This window comes from Melospiza melodia, chromosome 11, assembly GCF_035770615.1.
Source record: "Melospiza melodia melodia isolate bMelMel2 chromosome 11, bMelMel2.pri, whole genome shotgun sequence".
NCBI classification, from domain to species: domain Eukaryota; kingdom Metazoa; phylum Chordata; class Aves; order Passeriformes; family Passerellidae; genus Melospiza; species Melospiza melodia.
In genome coordinates this window covers 16,357,441-16,378,990 of record NC_086204.1, presented here as the reverse complement: position 1 = coordinate 16,378,990, position 21,550 = coordinate 16,357,441, and the positions used below count along the sequence as shown (strand labels likewise).

Below are 21,550 nucleotides of genomic sequence, written 5' to 3'. Positions count from 1 at the left end.
CAGTATACTTCAGACCTCTCCTCCATTAAGTCCACCTCAGCGATTGCCTCTGGCTGACTGCTCCTTGACAGGGTAGTGACAGAAAACAGATCAAGGCCCCAAAACATTTTCCCCCACATTTTCCAGTGGCTTCTATGCTCATTTTTCTTATAAAGAACAAACAAGTTCACTAACTGTAAACTACCTACTAGAAAAATCAACTTGAAAGTGTTTTAGATTTCATTATGTGATGATAATAAACAATTCAAAGCCGAGGCCAGACTGACAGTGTGGGATTTCAGTGAATCCATTTCAAGCAACTTAACCCAAACTGATTCAGCTTAGTCCTTGAGACCTCCAGGGTTAGCCTAGAAGAGAAGAGCCACGACATAAAATCCTCACAAGAAAACACTTCACACTTTAAGAAAACACTGGCACCTATGTATCTAAGCACAAGAAGAGAAGAGAAGCACAAGAATTTCATTAATCTCTTAAATGCCAAATCACTTCATTTGCCAGTCAGAAGAGTCACTCCACAAGTAACTTTGTAACTAGGCTTCAGTACAGAAATCTAACCTAAGAAATCTCACCTAAGCCTTTCCACCTTGTGTTTTTTTTCAGAAAACATGAAAACGCCAGCAGATGCTCTCACACAAGACAAAACACCTTTGAAGAACTTGAAATGTGGGGAAATTACAGCTAGTTAAAAAGGTGATAAGTGTAATTAACTTCCCTGCTCACTTGTGTTACAACCATCCCTCTCCAGGGATGGGGGAGAAAGAAGAAAGAAAAAGAAGGAAAAAAAGAAGAAAAAAAAAAAGAAGGGAGAGAGAGAGAAAGAGGGATTAGTCTTACTTCCCCTTATGTTTAAATAACACTTAATTAAGGGGAATACACTGTAACAAGCCATCTCTGAACCACAGGGCTCATAAGCAGAACATTAATGAAAGCCATGTAAAGTTGCATTAAATTACATGACAGCAAGTTTGCTACAGCCTAAGAATAAAAAAAAAATTGAAGGTGAGGGATATAAGACAAGGAAGAGTGAGGGGGAAGTTCTAACATATTTGGTAGCAGAACTTTTTGGAATGTTTTTCTCTTTACATTGTTTGATGCAATTGTGATTTTCTCAGAAAGTTTTTAAGCTCTCTTCTCTCCTGGGGATGTCCATCCCAGCAGAGCAAGAATGCAATTAGAGCCAGCTACAAACCTGCCAGGTAACTCTTGTTCTAAGTGCTCATTAGATGAAGATAGATCTGCCCTTTTAATTCAGAGACATTGCCTACTAAGTACAAGCTAATAACTACTTAGGACTTCAGTCCCTGACAGAGTTACATATGCAGGCTACTGTCTCTGAGAAGAGATAAAGACATGCAGGAAAAAACCAGCCATCAGGTTAATCATGACCAGAAATCATTACCATCTAAGCCTGAGTGTCTGATGAAGTCTGTTTCAGGACTATTCAACATAGTTATTTATGTGTCCACAAACATATTAGAGCTGAGAAAACACTGGTGTATAGATGCTGTACCACCAGACACGTCATGCAAAGGACTCACTTCCTGGTTTTGTCAGTCTGTGCTGCAGATTTCAAAACAGCAAGTTCAAATTGGTTGAGGACAACCAGAAGTTCACAAGTCACACACATCAACTTCCAGAACACGAGGTGAGACAAGTCTGTTGATAGCACGGTGCAGAAGGAAATGGACACAATCTTCTGACTTCTTTATACCCTGCTGTAAGCTGCTAGCAAATCTGCAGTGTCATATTTCTGAAAGCAACAGACTACCCATAGGCAGGTCAAACCCCACATCACTAACATGCCAGAGACATCCCTGCAGCAGCCTTTCAAGCACAGATCTCTTTTGTAAAGATTTCTCTGGGTAAGCCATGTCTGACTCATCCCTTGTAATACATTTCCCTTTCCTCCAAATGCAGACTGGGATTTCAGCTGAAGTTGTAAAACTTTTTTATTTGAAAAGCTTTTTGGAGGACTTGATTTTCCTAGAATCATAGGAAGTTGCACACCTTACTGCTGCACAAGAAAGTCCTTCAATTATCTCCTGAGCCTGAATTTTCTGATGTTTATTCATAACAACTTTAGGTCACAGCCAGCCACCTACATTCCTTCAGGAAATCAGCCTTCTTCGTAACAGGATGACATATTTGTCATCTTGCCTTGTTTTTGTAACAAACTAAGATATTTTCCCCTAGTCACCATTTGAAGTAATGTGCTTGCAATTTACAGAAATAAAGCAACGAGACCAGGAACTACCCAGAGGTACAGCTACCTTGTTTGGACTGATTTCTTATCTACATTGTTGAAAATAAGGTCTTGATGTTAGCAGTGATGCACCAGGCCCTATTCACTTCAGCAGAGTCAATGAAAGCACAAGAGTCCATCTGGGCAGTTCATTTGCAGAAACAACATCAAGTATAATAAGCTGGATCCTACAATCAAGATTAATTAGAACCACTGGGACTTAGCATAGGTGTAGAGATCAATAATGTTGATCCACTTGTGGACTTTGCACAATAATGCATTTTGTTATTACTTCAAATAATCCAAGCTGATCTCCTCTAGGGAAATGAGGTCTGATCTCAACAGCTGGTTGTGCACAGGTAGGGCTCTCCTCTCCTCAAGGTACCAGTGACACTAGCTGGCATAAGGCAGACTTCACCTCATAAGAGAAGGATAGAAAAGAAAAACAGCAGGCCATAATGAACAGGAAAGAACCTCCTTCCCCTGGAGCACTCTTTTATCACTGACTGTAAGTCTTCCCAGGGTCCAGAATTAATAAAACAGATAGTAAGATAAAGTTTGTTGCACTCCACACCTCGTAACATATGCCTGCACTTAGCCCTGGGTAATAGTATGTAAACATAGAAGACAAATTTTAAGCAGAAAGTGTGCAGCAATTGCTAGGAGGGTTATGATTACATCACAGTAATCCACACAGAAGTTGTAAGATTAGTTGTGTAATTAAAAGAGTAATAAAGGAATAGTTTACGTATACAAGAAATCTGCAAGCACCACAAGAGCTAAATAAATGTAGGTAATCATTTTAGTTTTCTGTTTGTGATGTGCCATAAACTCATCCCCTTCACTGGCACTGGTACATCAACATGCTCTCATGTTCTCAGGAGCCTTTTCTTACACAGATTTCCCTTGGAGAAATCTGAGGCAAAGGCAGGTAATTAACTCCTGAGAAGTGCTATGAAAGTAGTGAGTTTTCAAAAAAACAAAATTATCCACACTTTAAATTTTTTTCCATTTTTTATTTTCTCCTTTATGGCATTTTCTTTAATAAACACCTGGAAATTGTTGATCTAAGAAATATTATTATATACATTTATTTTTTGTCTCAAGTTTTAACCTGACCTAGACATATTTATTCCTAAATCTATTGGAAAATGTAATATTGGAAGCTTTATAAAACCAAGATTACTTCTATTCCCACAATTATTTGCAAAGCAGAACAAGAAGATGGAAAGTACTATTCTTCACTAATATGCTATTTTTTCAACACCGTTGGGCTGAAGTAAACAAATAAAGGCAAAGATGTGTACATTCTCCATCTCATTTTTCTGTGCCTCATAGTTCCAGAATTTCCTGTGCCTCATAATTCCAGAAGATCCAACTTCAAGGGTTAACTATGCAAGAGTAACATTGCTTTGTCTAGAAGTCAGGGACAATTAATGGTTACATTATTGAAAATCTGTTGTGGTGGTGGTAGTGGTTTGAAGTTGTTTTCATTTAACTAATGTTGGGGCTACATTTGTTTTATATAGTTAGTTGCCTTTATTCCTAAGTGAAAGAACTTAAATTCTATCCCAAAGTTGACTTGAAGTGTGAATTTTAGCATTCCTGCTTCATGAGACAAGGGATTCCTTTAACAGGTATCAATATTACTTGCAAAATCAAATAACCTTTGCCCCACCCCATTAACAAGGTCACCAATTCTTAGAGCTTGTCCTGTGCTTAAAAAGGTGGTGAGCTGGCCTAGTATTGCTCTGCCCCACTCATCTATTAAGAGCATATGTAGCATCACATCCAATTTCTCCTTTCCAAGAGTTTAAATTTGCCCATATCTAGGCACATCTCTACATTGTTGTCCCTCTAGACCTACATCACTAATTTAAACAAGTAAGATTAACCAAAAGCCTAAAAAAGAAATTACATTTCTTTCCTAGTAGAGTTTTGCCAGTAGTAAGTACAAGCATATAATTAACACCTATCTGGTGCTCTTCACATGTCAATCCTCATTTCTATACGCATCACTAAGTGAAAGTAACTCTTTCTTAGGTGATACATTGGACTAGTTAGAACTATCCTAAAAATACCCTTGATTTTGCTTACAGTATCCCAAACATTTACATAAAGTGTTCTGTACTGTGCTTAAGGGTTCACAAGGTGTGTTTTGTACCGGGAACACTGAAAGTCTCAGCCATTCATTTTTCCAGGTCTTTGTGACAAAACTTTAATAACACAACATGAAGAAACAATTAAAGGGTTTAGCCAATATATTGACATCCATTTCATTCAGTTTGCTTTCCTAGCTTGCTAATTGACTGCAGGGATGAGCTAACAGAATAATGGCTGAAGAGATTGCTCTCAGATCTTTTAAGGCACAGGCTGAACTCAGGATTCCATATAATGCTAAATTCTCAGAGTTACGTATTTAACTGCCTTCTATTTCAGGACTCACTCGGAATGTTCCCTCTTGCTCAGCAGTTCACTGTCACAGCACTTAAATGCAGAGCTACAGTTGTTCAGGACTGCCTCGTACATTCCACACTCTAAAGGAAGAATTCTTAAGAATCAGAGCTTTAGCTAAGCTAATATTGTTTTACCAAACCAGTTTCTCTTTAGATTCCTGTGCCACCACACTTCCATCAAACAATCTAGGACTGTGTCCTCCCAAGCTGTGCAAGTAACATTTGGAATACAAAAAAGGATTACACGCCTTGCCTTGACAGGAGCAATAACATGCTCTAGGCTACACTCAATAGGCAGGCTAGGCCAAGCATGAACCAAAGCCAGCTGCCTGTTTTACAGAGAACCTCAAAGCTTCACTAACTTTGCTGACACCCACTCATATATCTATGAATTTTCTCTGGTGCGCAATCTGTGTTTCCCTCTGACCACATCTTGTAAATGAGACCTGCAAGCATATTGATTCTTTTTCCTTGGCAATGGGACCAGGCAAGGTGAGCTGCAGTAATGGAGCACATACGCGCTGACAAGTATATGAAGTCACCAAGTCACAGTAATCCAGTGACTTCTGATTACCTCTTTATATCCTTCAACATTTATTCTCAAAACCAGTTCAAATGAAGTTTAAACATTAGGAATCATTCTATCATGGTCAAAATGAGAAATTATTATATAAAAGTCTTTCTTTCCCCATCCCACCCATCCCATTTGTACGCACTGTGTGCCACAAGTCATGGCATTGCTGTGGAGAGGGGCCCAGGGAAACAGCACTGATTCATCCCACTGGCACTGAAGCTGGGCCAGCACACATCTCACTGGACAAGAGCCTTTCCAAAATAGTGACTTTTACACAATCAGCAAGTCAAGTTTTCCTCTGAGCCTGTAATTGCCTGGCCACACAGGACAGAAATTAAGCCATTGGCTTCACATGGACTAAGTCTAGACATAAATTTGTGTATGTGAAAGATTATGAACTGTATCAAACAGCTACTTACATGCAAGTCAGTGAAACTGTCACTTCAGTAAATATATGCATTGTTACTGTAGAATTATCTTAATATTTCTTTCATGTGAAACTGTGTGCATGTGTTCATAAATTCTTTTCTACTGCACGGTAGTACCTCAGATTGCCAGGCTTATTTGGTGCTCAACAGTGGAAGTATAAGCACACTTAAAAGGCTTCTAATTTGCTAGGAGTAGTAGTGATAATTTAATGTTGACTTCTGCCATTCCTAGTTCCTCAAGAAAACAAAACAAGCCAACGCTCCAAATGCATTAACTTGCATTCCTAGAGCAAACAGACTACTATTGGTCTGTAGCCATACAGAGATGCAGTAGCATATACAGAGCCAATGCTGATGATGCTTGCATGAAATTGAATCTATTGAAAATGCCTCAGCTTATAAATTTTACATGAACTGCATAGAGGAAAAAAAATACAAAAAAAACCAAAAAACAAACAAAAAAAAACAACAACAACAAAAAAACCCACCAAACAGCTATAATTGCTTCCACAGAGCATTTTGCATTAGTCCAATCAGCCGAATGTAGCATCAAATATTAGGGTGAAATGAGAAAGTGCGTGGGTACAGAGTCGCCAACAGAAAGCACACGTTTAATGGACAGGTGAAGAAAACCACCAACCCTCGGCACAGGCAGGAAGCTGAAAAGAAACGGTCTTGTCACATGGCGCCACGAGGGAAGAGAAACCATTTCCTCCAGACACTCTAACCGATTTTGAAGCTCTGAGAAGCTTATTACTCTGCACATTAACTGAACAGTGCCAGCCCCCCAAAAAACTCACCAAGCATCCCAAGTACAAATGTTTAGCCCTTTAAACTGTTAAAAACGGCATTTAAAGCCCCCACTCACCACAACCTCCTGGGCCACTGCTCCAGGTCCCCAGGGCGGCAGGTGGCTGCTTGAGACAAGCGTGAACTCTCCTTCCTGAGCTACCTGCCTTCGCTACCCAACAAACTGAGGGCTTCACCTGTCTCCTGGGCCCGGGAGAGCCGAGCCCCTGCAGCCCCCAACACCAGGAATGTGCCACACGCCCCCCAAACCCCACCACCACTGAAGGAAAAGACATGATTTCCAGAGCTGGAGCCTGACGGATGGGGAAGCGCAACTAGCGGAGCGTGCAAGGAGAGAGGGGCGAGGCGGCCGCGGGGCTGAGGGGAGTGTGGGGAGCGAGGGGCTGAGGGCAGTGAGGGGCTGAGGGGAGCGAGGGGCTGAGGGGAGCGAGGGGCTGAGGGGAGCGAGGGGCTGAGGGGAGCGAGGGGCTGAGTGGCCTCGCGCCCGCCTTCCCGCGCTCGGCGCCTCGCGCCGCTCGGCCCGCGCGGGGCAGGTGGGGCGGGGGGCGCGCGCCGCTCTCCGCCTCCGAGGGAGCCCGCTCTTCCTCCCCGCTCAGTCACGTGCTCCGGGAGCCGCAAAGCGGCGACGCCTTTGCGACAGGGTGACAGCCAAATGGTGCGACATCGGCGGCGGCCGCAGGCGCAGCAGCCGCGGCGGCCCCAGCGCTGCCAGGGCCGAGCGCCGCGCCCGGGCGGGGAGCGCACGGCGGGCACCGCTCGGCGGGGAACGCACCGCGTCGCTCCGCGCCGCTCCGAGCGCGCCGCGCCGCACCGCGGGGAGCGCGCCGCTCCGCACCGCCCCGCGGGGAACGCGCCGCACCGCGCCCCACAGCCCACCGCGACCCCCATGAGAGTAGAGGGGTCGGCGGCGGCCCCCCCGCGCACCCCCGCCCGCCTGCCCGAGCACGGAGCGCTCCCCCCGCCCCCGATGCGCCCTTAGTCCCGGCCCCGGACCCGCCTCCCTCGCTCCCCTCCCCGCCGGCGGCGGCGGCAGCGGCAGCAGTAGCGCCCAGGTGCGGACTTCAAACCCCGGCGAAATGGCGTCCAACGCGGCCGAGAGGGAGATCCTCTTCACCGAGCTGCAGGTAAGCGGCGAGGGGCGCCGCCCCAGCCCCGCTCCCCTCCCCTCCCTTCCTGGCGGGGAGGACGGAGGAGCCGCCGCGCCCCGCCGCCCCCTGCCCGCCGCTCGGCGCGGGACGCCCACCCCAGCCCAGCCCGGGCCGGGGGGCCGGCGGAAGCCCGTGCCCACCCCGGGCCTCTTCCCGCTGCTCTCCCCCGGGAGCGGAGGCGCCGCCGCCCGGTCACGGCCCCACCCCGCCGCCGGCCGCGACCCGCTTTTGTCTGCGCTCGGCTCCCTCCTTCCCCCGCCGAGCGGCCGCGTCCCTCCGGCGGGGCCTGCCCGGGCCGCGCCCCCGGCCCCGCCGCGGCCCCGCCGGGATCTCCGTCCGCCCGCCCCGAGGCTGCCCGCGCCCGGAGCCCCTACGGAGGCCGGAGCTCTCGCCCTCTCCGCGCCCGGGGCACGGCGCTCGTCCGGGCCGGGCCCAGAGGGCTCCCGGTGGCCACCCCACGCCCGCGTCAGGGTCAGGCAAAGAGCCTCTCTCTCCTCTGGACAAGCACCGCGCAGGGGCCGAGCAGCTTCCTTCTTGTAGGCCTTGAACGCTGAGCTTGGGAAGAGGAGAAAATGGTGCGATCGACTTGATTTTTCACACGGCAAGGGTTCTTGTCACTACGAAAAAACAATCCCAAAAGACCCCGCAACACTGTTAAAGGTTGAAAGCTCAAGGCTTAGAGGTTTCCATCGCTGTAATTTGACCGGGTTTGGTTCCCTGTGCAACTGTTACTTTTCTTCTTGCCAGCTGCAAGGTTAGATGCAATTCCGGAGCTTCATTTTTGTGCCCTTATCTTTAAATGTCAGCACAACCTGCTACCTCTTCAGCTTCCTTGTTCTGAAGAAAGCTTGCTTTTCTTTTTTCTTTTTTTTTTTATTTTAATTATACATCACTTAATCCGTGCAAATTGTTATGTTTACCCAGGCAAATAATGTGTCTCTGAATTTATTAGTTGGACAATGAACCAAAGTAAGAAGTCCATAAATGGAAAGTATTGAATTTAATGGTCAAATAAAAATTAGAAAGGCATGTCTTAGAAAAAAGTAATTTTATTTATGTAATGCTGTTAAGTTCTCCTGTAGTTCTGAATGTTGAAGGTGTGCTCACTTGAATAGCAAAGGAAGAGAAGGCACAACAGATGTAGGAGTCTTTTTAATATTGTAGCACATGAGATGGCTGAAGGCTAAGAATCCATCTAAAATGCTGTACTTTAATCAGTGGCTCATAAGTGCCTAGGAAGAATCAGTATGTTAATACAAACTTGATACGATGATATATAAGCTTGTAAACCTGTTTGAAGTGGAGAGCTGTGTGAATAACTAACCATAGCAGTGTTTCAAGTAGGCTAAATGGAAGCAGCATTTCTGTAGAAGTACACAAAGCAGGATTCCAATTACTTTAAACAGAAATGAGTGGAGATTTTTCTTTGGGGGGCGTTGGAAAGTTGGTTTTGTTTTTGTTTTGTTACTTTTTTTCTTGAAAGATGAGATTGACAGTGATACTAATTAAAAAAACCCCAAAACTAAAATACCCCAAAAAAATCAGCCAAACAAAAAACCCACCAACCAACCAAAAAGCCTAGGATGGATTAGATTCTTGGGTTGCACTATCTGTTCCATTATATATGAAACTTCTGTATTAATAAATACAGCTTCTTGCACACGACAGAAAGGTTAAGTTAACATGGGAATGCCAGTAGTGTTTAAGGTTTGTGAACTGCTAACTTTAAGGTATTTTTGAGAAGAACTTTCATATCAGAAAGAACTGCTGTAAAGATAGTGTTGTTTGCCATGCTGTATATTAGCAGTGAAATACAAAGGCATCAATGTCGTTCTGCTTGGGAATACCTCAAAACAAATTGCTTTTCATATACCTGTACATAAACAAATTGCTTTTCAAATACCTGTACATCAAAGTTGCTTTAGTGGTATGGTCTGAAAGTAAAGGGAACTACAGTGGGGTGTGAGATACGCCATTTCACTCATGTTTCTTCAGGAGGGAACTTCCTCAATCATAAGAACTCTAACTTTAAAAGTGCTTATATGTGAAACAGACTTTTGCTTGCATATTGCAATCCTGCACAGAAAGAAGAGGAAGTTGAAGAATTCATGGCTACAGTAAAAGTTTAAAGGGTCAAGTCCATAGGTTGATCTAGATCATGGGCGATGTGTGGTCTAAGTGTTTTCTTAATAGATGTGAAAACTTACTGAAAACAAGCTAAACCCAGTGTAAATGGTAAGCTTGTTCCCGCCACAGGCTCTAAAGCATCAGTCAGTGATCAATGTAACACGTTGCTTTGTGCTGTGCTAAGGGCTATGTGCTCCTGGTTATGACAGCCCTGTGCACTCCAGCGTGCTGTAAGGAAACTGTTAGCTTGGGGTGAAGTTGATAGAGGCAGATCAGTTGTTATGAATCAATTGAATGCTCCTGGCAGAAAGATTAGCAGACTGGCACAATTACTGACTAACAGGATGTGAAGTGGATTCTGAGAAAATACAAAAAATGAAAGAGCAAAGTAACTAGTTGCTAATAAGCAAGTGGTGAAACATAGATGCAGTACGTGTCCTTGTTTCAAAGGCTTAATTAAACAGGCCTTAAATAGACCTTAGATCTCAATTCTCACAATGAAAGTTTTGTATTTTAAATAAGTGATGCCATATCAGAGCAATTGCTTATAAATCTCTGCTAGCAAATATCCACTTCATATTTCTGTTCTGCTTTTTCTACAAAATATTGTATCCATTCTTGTATATTTTATTTTACTTTAAATATTTTCCAGACTGATAGTGGTATGTAGAAAGTATATCTTGCCACTTAGCAAGTTTTAAACTTAAGCCTGTTCAGGGTGAAAAATGCAACACTTATTTCTCAGTAGTTAGCAAATGCAAAGTACAAGGTAAACTTGGCAATAAGCAAATCCTCTTTTTAGTTTGTTCTGGTAGCTTCACCAACGAAATTGCCTGATTACTAAAGATTGAAAGATTACATAAAGCCAGATTACCCTTTTTTACCTCCTTTTATCTCTAGTACAGGTTCTTTAGTAGGAGGAGGAATGAGCTTGGGTAAGAACCAGTATTGCTGATGTTGCCTTCCCTTCCAAAATTCTGCTGTCCTTCTGTGGGCTTGCATCCCTTAGAACTTTGAACACCAGGTAAACTAGCCTCTCCAGTGCTGGCTTTCAGGTTAATTGCACAGTCTTTAACTCTTTGCTTCCTGGTGGAAGTGCCAACCCTGTTTCTTCAAAGAAATTAAGCTCTAACATATGGTGCTGTAGTTTGTTAAATAAGGCATCCACAAAATAAAATATTTTAAAGTTTTTTATGGAAAAGGGTTTGGTTTGTTTTTTTCAAATCATTATTAATTTTTTTTTGTGAAAAAAATATGTATGCTTTGTTGGCAGTGATGGTAGATGTCAGCATAGTAAATTGGTATGACTGGGTTGACAGAAATTATTGCTTAGAGTATTTAAATGAAACCAGTGTGTATGCACAGTGATTACACTTGTGTACTTCTAGGTGTTCACTACCACTTCTTTTCTAGACAGTACTGTGAATCTTCTAAACTTGGGGCATTTATGGTTAATGTTACTGGATTTATTTTACAAAAAATTTCACTTCACTTAAAGCTGTGTTTTGCAAAGCAATACTTGTTTAATATCAGGAAAAAAGTACATTACTTGTGTTTATTTGCTTATATGAAATTGTTTGGTCAAGATAGAGAACTTGGGCTATGCCTTGAAATGAATAAGCATGTAACAAACCCTCCATTACTTCAAATGGAAATATTAAAGTCTCTTCCTAGAGTTAATTTTTCAAACTCAACCATCATACATATTTTTGATATTACTGAACATTGTGAAAAATGTCTTTATACTGGTCAGCGTAAAGGGACCTTTTTAATGGATATTTTGTTTTAATACCCTGGTCACCTTATTTCCTGAGGTGCTGTACTTAGAGATCATAAAGCATAAATTTCCTGACAGAATCATGTTCAAAGGCCATGGTATTTTTTTTTTAATAGTGATGAACAGTATCACAACTGAAATGTGTAAATTGCGATTATATGATGGTACATCCAGTATAGGTTTTGGTTTGTTTTATTTTTCCATTTTATATCTAGGGCAAGAATATATGTTAAATTAATGTGACTGAACAATGCTTAGTATTTTATTGGTCTGCATGATACAAATTGGACAGTTGAGTCTGAGGTTGTACAACTATGTTTTGTATATAAATGTGTATAAAATTGGATGCTTGTACTTGTTAAACTATTAGCTGGGACTCTGAAAACCTGTATTTCATTCCTGGCTTCTCTGCTCTCAGCTAGGTGACATTAGGCAGATGGCTTTGCTTACTCACGTCTCCATTTCCTCATCTTTAGAATAGAGGTAATGATGCCTGCTTTTTTTAGAGTTAGAAAGTACTGGGTATTTATTATTAGCTGTGGTCAAGTGCCTAAGGACACCGTAAAAAGGTATAAGTAACCTAATTAATCTGTTTTGAAGAAACATTGTAATTGGGCTGAACACTCAGCAGTAAGACTGCCTTCAAATAATATTCAGCTAGGACAGATTAGCTTTAAATAATTTTGAATTACTCTTGTTTCTTCAGGAGGAAAGAATGTCACATTCAGGTGAAAATATCCTGAACTAGTCAATTGCAGTTTAGAAAGGATGTACAGCTGCTTGGGACTTCTTAGGTCCCTACAAATATTTTCACAATTGGTGGATTTAGAAAAGCACTTCAGCTTTTTTTTTTTCCATTTGTGGATGTATATACTCTTCAAACGTTCCTGTGTTCAAATATTACATTAGCAAAATATGCATCCTGTTCTCACTGGAACATAAACAGTCCTTAAAATACCTTTTGGTAGGTGGATGGGTGGGGTTTTTTGTTTTGTTTTGGGGTTTGTTTTTTTTTCTTTTTTTGAATTCTGTTCGTCTTCCTGTTAACACAGGAACTTGTATATCATTTAGACTTGTATACATTTGACTGAATTTTCTTTATCAGAGTAGCTGTCTTTTTGGGACTTAGATCTGTTACTTTAACTCAAGATAAATTATTAGTGATGGCTAGTAGAAAAGTATTTTGTTAACTATATGTAATAGCTCTTCTGGAAGAGTTTTATACATTGTGAAGGTCATTCATTACAGTGTAACCTAAAGCCTGCAGTAGCATAACTAGATAAATATGTCCTTGACATTGGGAAACAATGGTTTGAGGGTTTCATGTTGGGATTAGGATTTCTTCATCAGTGCCTCAGTGCTGAATTAGAGACTAAGACCTCTACATGGATTCAGAGTAACAAAGTCTCCCACGTGCAGTGGAGGGCTCAGGGTTTTTTTTGTACACACTTGTACAGCTGGTGCAAATTGGTTGATGGTAGGCTTTTTGTTTGTTTTGTTTTTTCACTACATGGGTCCAGTAAGTGAAAGGGTTCAGGAACAGACTGAGCTGAAGCATCTCTCATGAGACTTTACTGTAGCATGGACAAAGCATTTGTATGGTACTTTGAAGCTTTAATTATTAATGCTTGGTCTGCAGTTCCTGACACAAGCAAAAGAGCATCTTTGCCAGTGTTTGGTGTGGGTGGGGGAGGTTCTTTTTAAGGAAATGAGATTTATGTTGTAAAATTGAATCCATGGCTTCTGTTACTTTGAGATATGATTGAGAAGTAGTACATCAAAACAGAAACTAATAATACCATTAGCTAACAAAATGCTTTAGGCCTGTCCTTCCAAGTACCAGCAGATATGATATGTTTGTTTATTTGAACTGCAGCAATACAGTTATGTCACAGTTACACAAATCAACACAATTTTTGTTACTGCCATTTTACAGCTACCACTTACTTACTGTTTGACACCTTACCAGTGAATTAAACTACTTGCACGGCAGTCTGGGAGTACATCCTTTGGAGCAAAGTACTGCTCAGTTTTCTCATGATTTTGTGGGATGATTTTCCAAACTTTCAGGAATTTGGTGACTGTATGTCAAACTAAGGAAGTTTTGTGGCATCCATCAGAATTGCCATGCAAATTCTGGTATCTGGTGAGGATGAGATGGCTGAGGTTTCTGTGGTGAGGAGACACGTGAACAGGATAGTAGTGCACATTTGCAGGCTTATGTTCAGCTCAATGAGCCAGCTTTGCTGGGAGTTCTGCTGCTGTTCTGCTGTGCTTAGTGGAAGAGGCTGAAATGAGGCTGTTCGAGGTAGTGCATTCAACTTCATCCGTAGGGTGAGCTGAGAGGGTTCATGTGATCAGTTACCATGGCTCACAGTGGGACCACCAGCTGGGTAGTGGTGAGCTGGTTGTTTTTTAGAGCAGGCCACACCTTACTTTTTCTTGATGTTAGGTATAGATACAGTTTCCTATGCTTTGTATCAGCATTATGCCCACTGTGGCTGTACTTCCTGTTTACTGCTGCTGCAGTGTACAGAGCACTTCTGGAGGGAATGCACGGAGATGGCAAGGCTGTGGTCTCAGTAATTGAATTTGTTACTTCCACTGGACAGGGAAAAATAGGAATATTAGCAGAAGTGTATTTTCCTAGGCCAAGTATATCCCTACTGAAAGCCTTTGTTATTTTACTGTAGATACATAGCTAGCTATCAGATAGGTACCAAATAAGAAATGATAACTGGAAAAGGCTGGGCTGTGAAAGTTTAGTATATGCAGCATTTCCCTGTTCTTTTTTGTGCCATGAAGAAAGGCTGATATGTGACAAGACCCAGGGACAGTGTGCTCTGGCCCAACATACAAATCAGAGTTAGTAAAAACCTTAATGTGGATGTGGCTAAATTAGTTCGCTTTTTTTACCTCCAATTCCTATGGATTCCTTTAAGCCTTGTTTTCTTCACTGGGGATGTATTGCTTTTTAAATTATAGAGAGTTTCTGACTCCTTCTCTAAATAAGTGCAGATCAGAGAGCTTGAATCAGAAGCCTTTAATACCTGGCTCCTGTCTTAGTGCTATGTGTGGGAGTCTGGTGTTGAAGAAAACTGTTTTTATTCTCTTGAGGTTTTTCTGACATTTGTTACCTTGCAACATGGTAGTAGGGTTGATACATTTTAAGTTTCCATTAAATACAAGAACATATTAGCCTGAAAATTAAAGTAGCAGAATCAGTTCTGTTTCTATTGAGAAGAACCATGGAGTTTTCCACTAACTTTCCACACTTGTTATTAGGATGTAACAAAATGCAATAGGCAGCAAATCTATAGCCAGGAGAAGGCATAATTAAGTCTGCAATACCAAGGAACTAATAGATTGTACTAAAGTTTTAAGATAAATCTCAGGAATACTGTGGAACTCTTTTTGTTACTGTGATGAAACACTTCCAAGCAGATCAGGTCAGAAGGGAGACCTTTTCTTGTGGGTAAATACAACAGTAGTAGTTTTCTGAGCCCTAAACCCAGAGAATATTACTCAGTTCTTGGAATGTGGGTGCCAATACACCTTGTGGTTGGCTTTTTTTTTTTTTTTAGCTCCTAATACTCAAAGTACTTGAACATCTCTACCACATACATTTTCTCTAATGCAACTTAAGAAGTAAATACACATATGTGAACTTCATAAATACATATGCACTCTCCTGTGTACTCATATTTGTGAGACTGTTGAAATAAATAGGCTATTTAAATTAATAAGAAGTAATAGTAATTTTAATTGTTATTAACCTGAAATAGTACTTGTAAATAATAGCAGTACATAGGTGTTTTGAAATTATTCTTCTATTCAGCTGTGTGTATGTATATAATTTTTTTTTCATACAAACTTCATGTAACTTTTGTTTAAAACATCAGAAAAAATGTCCTTTTTTTGTTTTTCATTTCAAAGTCCAAACCACAAACCATCTAATTAACCAGGTAATAGTGATGTTGTTTAGTATATCACTGGTGCCATAGTCGGCCTGTGAACTTAAACTTTAACGTATGTATTTTTGAAAACTGTTAAAAGTATATTCAGTTTAGTTTTCTTTGTTGCAGTAAGATGTAAGACAGGTCCATAAATTTAGGATGGGAAAGTTCTAGTTGGTTCATTGACGATGTCATGTGCTGGAGTTGGAAGCTTTGCCCATCCAGAATTGAGTCTGTTGCTCAAAGAAAGTGTCAGACTCTGTCAGCCGGTACCACTGCTGAAAGTGAGCATGTGCCATATTATGTTGCTATACATTTGCAGAGGCAGCTATGTGGTGAACAGATTTTGTTGAGTTGTTTTGGTGGGATTTTTTCACCCCTAGATTAGTTTTCAGACAGATCAGGTTCAAAATTGCAGTTCACTGTGTGGCCATATAAAAGTTTGTACTGCATATATCAGTGAGTGGTCTGGAACAGGAACAAACTGTTAGGGGAGGTCAGGACTGCTTGTTCTTTAGGATGCTTTTTATTGCCTGCAGTGGTGGTTCATGCAGTAAAATGTTTATGGGAATACAGATTCACAGCTAAGGACTGTGTGGAGTCCAATTCTGCTGCAGGTGAATATGCTGATAATGAGCAGTCCAAGACTGTCTGTGGCAATTCTCTTCTAGCTTGACGTTCTTCAAGCAGAAAGTCTCACAATATGCCTGTGACAATGAAAACCTGTTTGTCTGAAAAGGCATTAAAAATAGAATTGGTTTGGACATCATGCATGGATGGAAGATATAGTTACATTTAGTTTGATGTTGAAGGCTGAGAACAGTGGTAAGGTTTGGTAGCAGTACGAGGCCAGCGTAGGGCTATAAGCCCGAGTTTATTAGATAACTTTTAGAAGTGCTAAGTCTTTGCTGTTAAACCTTTCATGCACTCAATGCAAGAAGAAATTGTGTAGAATCTTGAGTCTTTTTGTTATTTCTCTAACTGAAGTGGAAGAAAAAGTGAGTGTACAATTGAAATGGATGGGAATGAATTTTGGAGTGGAGACAAAGTACTGTGCAAGTAATACTAGAAATGTACTGCCCATAAAGGTAATGAAGAGACTGAGGTACTATATACGGCTTGGTATGAATACATTTGTCAGTTAATGAGTAGCTCGATAAGTGTGAGACATTTGAATATTCAATAGGGAAATAAATCCTCTACAGTGATGAGTTGAATGTTTGCAATAGGAAAATATCTCTGAATGGTCACGTGAGCATCAATTAAAGCACCACTTAGAGGACTTTGGACTACTGTGTACAAGATTGATTCTGTGTTTCAGAGGTCTAGCCATATTTGGGGGAGAAAAGGCCTAAAAATCTTGTGCAGAAGTAAGAAGTTTGAGGTAACAAAGTGATTATATGTTTTCAATGTTCTTGTGTTGAATTAATTCCAAAATTACAAATTCTTATTCTCCTTGTACTTGCAAACCCTGAATGTATTCTTTTGTATTTGTGCTGTTGAGGTGAAAGATTATGTTTAAAATAAACAAGGAGATTGTTTTTGGTGATTCCAGGTGTTCCAGAGCTCTCTAGTAACAAGCAGCTAATTTATGTAATGTAGGCAAGAAACTTTATGCCAGTCCTTAGAGAAATGGAAAAACACTTGCTTGGTTCTGTTTTTCTACCTTTCTTACTTCTCTTCTGCAGGAAGAGGAACATAACCACTTCCTTGTATGTTAGATTTTAGGACTTGCCCTATTTGCATCACTGAGCTTACTAGATATGAGATTGAAGTTTCTTTTTCATCATTGTAATACATGTTATCACTTGGATTTTTGAGTAACATAAGCCCAAAAGCATCCAAATCTATTGCTGAGAATTTAGAAGGAATGCAAATTGACTGTGTGGCTTGTTGCTTTTTACAAGCACAATATGTAAAACCATCCACTGCTTTTCAACTCCATATGTTTATTTATATGGGAAGACACTGCAAAACAATGACATGGAATATATTTTAAGAGGATGTTTCCTTTATAGATGGATCTGCTTATGGCATGACAAGATTCTTTCTTTCCTAATACTCAAATTGTGGAAGTTAAAATTATAAGATAAATTATGACAAGGAAGTGTCAGTTTTTCTGACAAGTGTTATTAACCTCTGCAGTTGTAAGGGTGTGTGCTGCCTACAACCCATCCAGAGCATGTCGGGAATTCCATGGGCACAATAGGATGGGGAGACCCAATAGAGTAAAGCAGATTCTAGCAAAAGGCTACAGAAGCCAAAGTCAAAGTTCCAGAGACTTGTATGGAAAAATACAAAAACAAGCATACAGATCTACAGAAGATTTAAAATCAGCAAGGCCTTTTTGTAGACATATTCTAAACTTAGTGACAGCAGTAGAAAAGTAAAAGTACTGTAAATCGTACATGCCTGACTACTCATGTAGCATTCTTGAACTGCTGCCCATTTGGGACTCAGCAATCTCCTTTAATGGAAGCATGTTTTCTTCAATATTTGAGTTTGTTTGTTGCTTATTTATAAGCTCATATGAAGCCGTTGTTTTAGGCTGAAAATGCCTGGATGTCAAAAGTTATGAGTTGCAAATTATAATATCCATAATTAGGGGTCCTCAGAAAGATTATTTAAATTTTGTTATTGAAACTTAACTCATTATTGAGGGGGTTTTCTTCAAGTTGCTACGATTTGCATCTTTGGTTTCCCAAGAGGTGAGAACATGACATTTTGAAAATTAAAGCAGACAGTGCTTCAATACTAGAAAAACATAATTTCTATCAGAGGGTTTTTTAATTCTACTCTACTTCTTTATTCAGGCAAGTTAGTGTAAGTCAAACTAAGTATTTTTCTGTTGGGTGAAAAATTTAGTTTTAACTATTCATTTTTATCAAACTGGTTCATGTATGATTCCTCAGCATATAAGCAAGCCATTTCACAAAGGAACATCTTGATCTGACTTTTTTCCTTTTCATTTTGTATGCACATTTTTCAAATAAAATATTAATCTGTGGCAAAGTACATGGCATTTATCAGCAGTTAATTTTTTGTTTTGGGGGCAACCTCCTTTCTTGAATTCTGCCTTTACTTGTAACATGCTACATAATGCTGAAACAAATTACAATTGTAAATTTAATTGCATTAGAAATTGGTCTTTATCTGTATTGGGATTCTGCACAAGAGAGCAAGTGAATATATTCTCAAGTTTTAATTAAATTAATTCTAACAGGTTTTTTTTAAATCCTTAGAAGATTCTTAAGTGCAGGAGGGGTATCCAGTATCATCATCTATTTTTCAGGTTAGCAGCCAGACTAACTAATTTGAAGTGTTTCTTTTTGGTGGCAGTAACTCAGTGACACTGTCAGGGCAGCAGTTTCTGTGAAATGGAAATTGATTTCTTTAACTCCAGTGACATTCTTGAACTAGATGATGTTGGATATGAAAGAAAAGCAAGGGAGATCTAAGTTCTGCTAATGATCTCCCATTTTTGCAATTTTTTATTTCTTTCTACAATAGACTACACTGTTTTATGAGCTCAGAGGTAGCATTTCCTTTCTTTAGCATTTGCCTTCCTTCCCATCTGCTACTTTAATTAATTTAGTGTCAATTTAAGGTTTATACAGTACTTGAAGTAAACAGATTTTTAAAACTTAACTACAGGCATCCATAGATGTTTCCTTACCGCAATGAATATACTTAGTACAGAGTGAAATACAACTGCTGGGAATTCCTAGAAACCTGAGATACAAAGGCAGTGAGCATTTTAGTGGCATATACTGGCAATGAACAGAGCTGCCTCTTCCTCACTCAGGGTTAGCTGGCTGTGGTTGTGGCATCTTCAGAAAATGGGGAGGACCTGTGCCTAGGCAGAAGCATTAGCTGCTGCACCCCAGAACGTTCATAATAATGCTGGTTCATTGTGTCCTGGCTGGGTAAAGCAGTGCAAAGGGCATGAAAAAGAAACCAGTAATGCTCAGAGAGGTCAGAAATGTTTAGAGTTGAGAGGATGGTAGCCTGACCTAAATATAGTATCTTAGCTTAATTTGGAAAATGGTGTATACAGATTGGGACTGTACTTTATTTTTGTAGTTAAAATTCTTTTTTTTTATTGCAGAGACTGATTTTTATTTTTCTCTTGTGACTCTTGACATCTTTAATACAATACTTGAGAGAGCATCAAAAAAACACACCCCGCCCACTCAGAATCAGCCCATTCCAAGTGCAGTTAGAAAATAGCCACAACCACATAACACTTACATTTCAGAATATGAAAATCTCTTTCATCAAGTAGGAGTCATCTTCCTGCTGGTATTTTTCAGTCAGAAGTTAATTTGTGTATTTTTGTCTCCTAAAGATGACATGCTTTAGATTAGACAGGTCATTATAGAGGAATACATTGTAGATACTCTGGGGAATGCAGCAGGTTAACCAGAAATAGCTTCTGATTGCAGTAGTTTCTTTCCTTAGCTTAAGGCAGTTCTTCATGAAGGTTTGCTCAATGTCATATCTAGAGTATTTTTTGGTAGTTCTTAGTTATTAATAAAGCAGAATATTCTACTTTTGCTTAACGGATTTTTCATGCTACAGTTTCTAGTTTTCTACAGAGAAAAATCTGAAGATTTTTCTCAGGCTGCTAACTGAAATGCTTCTGAACTGGAATGAAGTGGAAAACTTTTAGTCTTGAAGAAAAATGCCTCAAAAGCGATGAGCATACCAAAATCAGATTCACATTAGCAACAAGTATTCTAGGATGTTTTTTGAAATTGTGTATATGGAAACTGCTGTTTATATGTGCCCTGTAAAATAGGGTGAGGCTTTCAGTGTTAAAAAATTGATCAATTTAGGATAAACATGTTACATACCACATTCAAGGTTCCATTCATATAATTGTGGCTGGAAGACACATAGACTGCATATGTAACCTTACCTACTCTGAAAAGGGAGGAGTATTGAGATCACTAACAAGTATGTCTTGTGCATTTTCTGAATACTCAGCAGTATAAAAAACAACTAATCTAGTGCACTTGTAAGGTGAGACCTTTTTACCATTGTTATGTATACATGGGTTCATGGGATATCCTTTAAGATTTAGTTTTATATGTATGCCTATACATGATGCACTGAAAAACTGTTGTTTTGTTCTGCTTTATTTCTGTTATGTTGCAGGTCTCGTTGGTGCATTGGTTATTCTGAAACCGCTGCTTCCCATTTTCTATTTAACTGATATTGAGCTGTGCTGGTAGCAAGAGCTAAGTGGAGAGGAGTCCTATGCAAGTGTGTGTGCAAAACAGGAAACAGCTTACTTGGGAGATGGTGCTGAGGCTAAGCATAAAGAGTAAAATTTGTTCAATATGCAGTAAGAAATCTCTTGCTAAAATCTTAGGCTTTTATTCTACACTTTTCACTGTAAACTTCATATGTTAGTCATATGTTCATTATAGGTCATAAAAAAGTAGATTTACTTAGAGTACTTATTACAGTCAGTGGAGAATCAGGGCTCCTAAAAACTAAGAAAATGTAGAAAGGTTTTACAATCAAAGCTTTAGGCATATTTGTATTTAGAAATGTACTGAGAATTTTTTGCAATCCATGTAGGAAGTGAATTCACCTGCCTCTTTTTCATTGCTGTTGCATATAAAGCAGTTAAGTCAGGCAATTTTCTTTTGGCTTCTGTTGCAGGTTAAGACAGGATACTATTTCTTCATTATTCTGTAATGCCTAGGGAATTCTTAAATAGAAAATGGACATTAAGAGCCAGTGAGAATGTTTCTACCATATTGTAAGGGTCAGAGGAAGAAGGGTTGCAAAAACACTATTTAAATGTATCACAATGTGCATCAGTGATGCTCTGTAGAAGTCTCAGACAAATGGAACATGAAGTAATGCTTCTATAAATAACCCTGTGTTCATACGTAAACTTTTACTGGAAGAGCATGGAATGAGATGCCTGCATCTCTACAAGTGGAATTTTGGGCGTGGCAGTCCCAGTGGGGAAAAGTGATCTTTTCTACTGACCACCTGTAAAAGATGAGGAAAGG

General features: G+C 40.2%; 1 protein-coding gene and 1 long non-coding RNA gene across 6 annotated transcripts in view; one reads left to right on the top strand and one right to left on the bottom strand.

Annotated features, from left to right (window-relative positions):
• Positions 1-6,943, bottom strand: part of LOC134423094 (uncharacterized) — a 453,551-nt gene extending 446,608 nt beyond the window's left edge. For all 5 annotated transcript variants that reach the window (XR_010028998.1, XR_010028997.1, XR_010028999.1 and 2 more), the window contains exon 1: positions 6,569-6,943. This is a non-coding gene — a long non-coding RNA (uncharacterized LOC134423094). The remainder of the gene's footprint in view (positions 1-6,568) is intronic.
• Positions 6,944-7,480: 537 nt separating this feature from the next.
• Positions 7,481-21,550, top strand: part of PKN2 (protein kinase N2) — a 54,501-nt gene continuing 40,431 nt past the window's right edge. Inside the window, exon 1 of the mRNA XM_063165758.1 lies at positions 7,481-7,634. Coding sequence (XP_063021828.1) covers positions 7,587-7,634 — 48 coding nt within the window. The 5' untranslated portion in view covers positions 7,481-7,586. The remainder of the gene's footprint in view (positions 7,635-21,550) is intronic.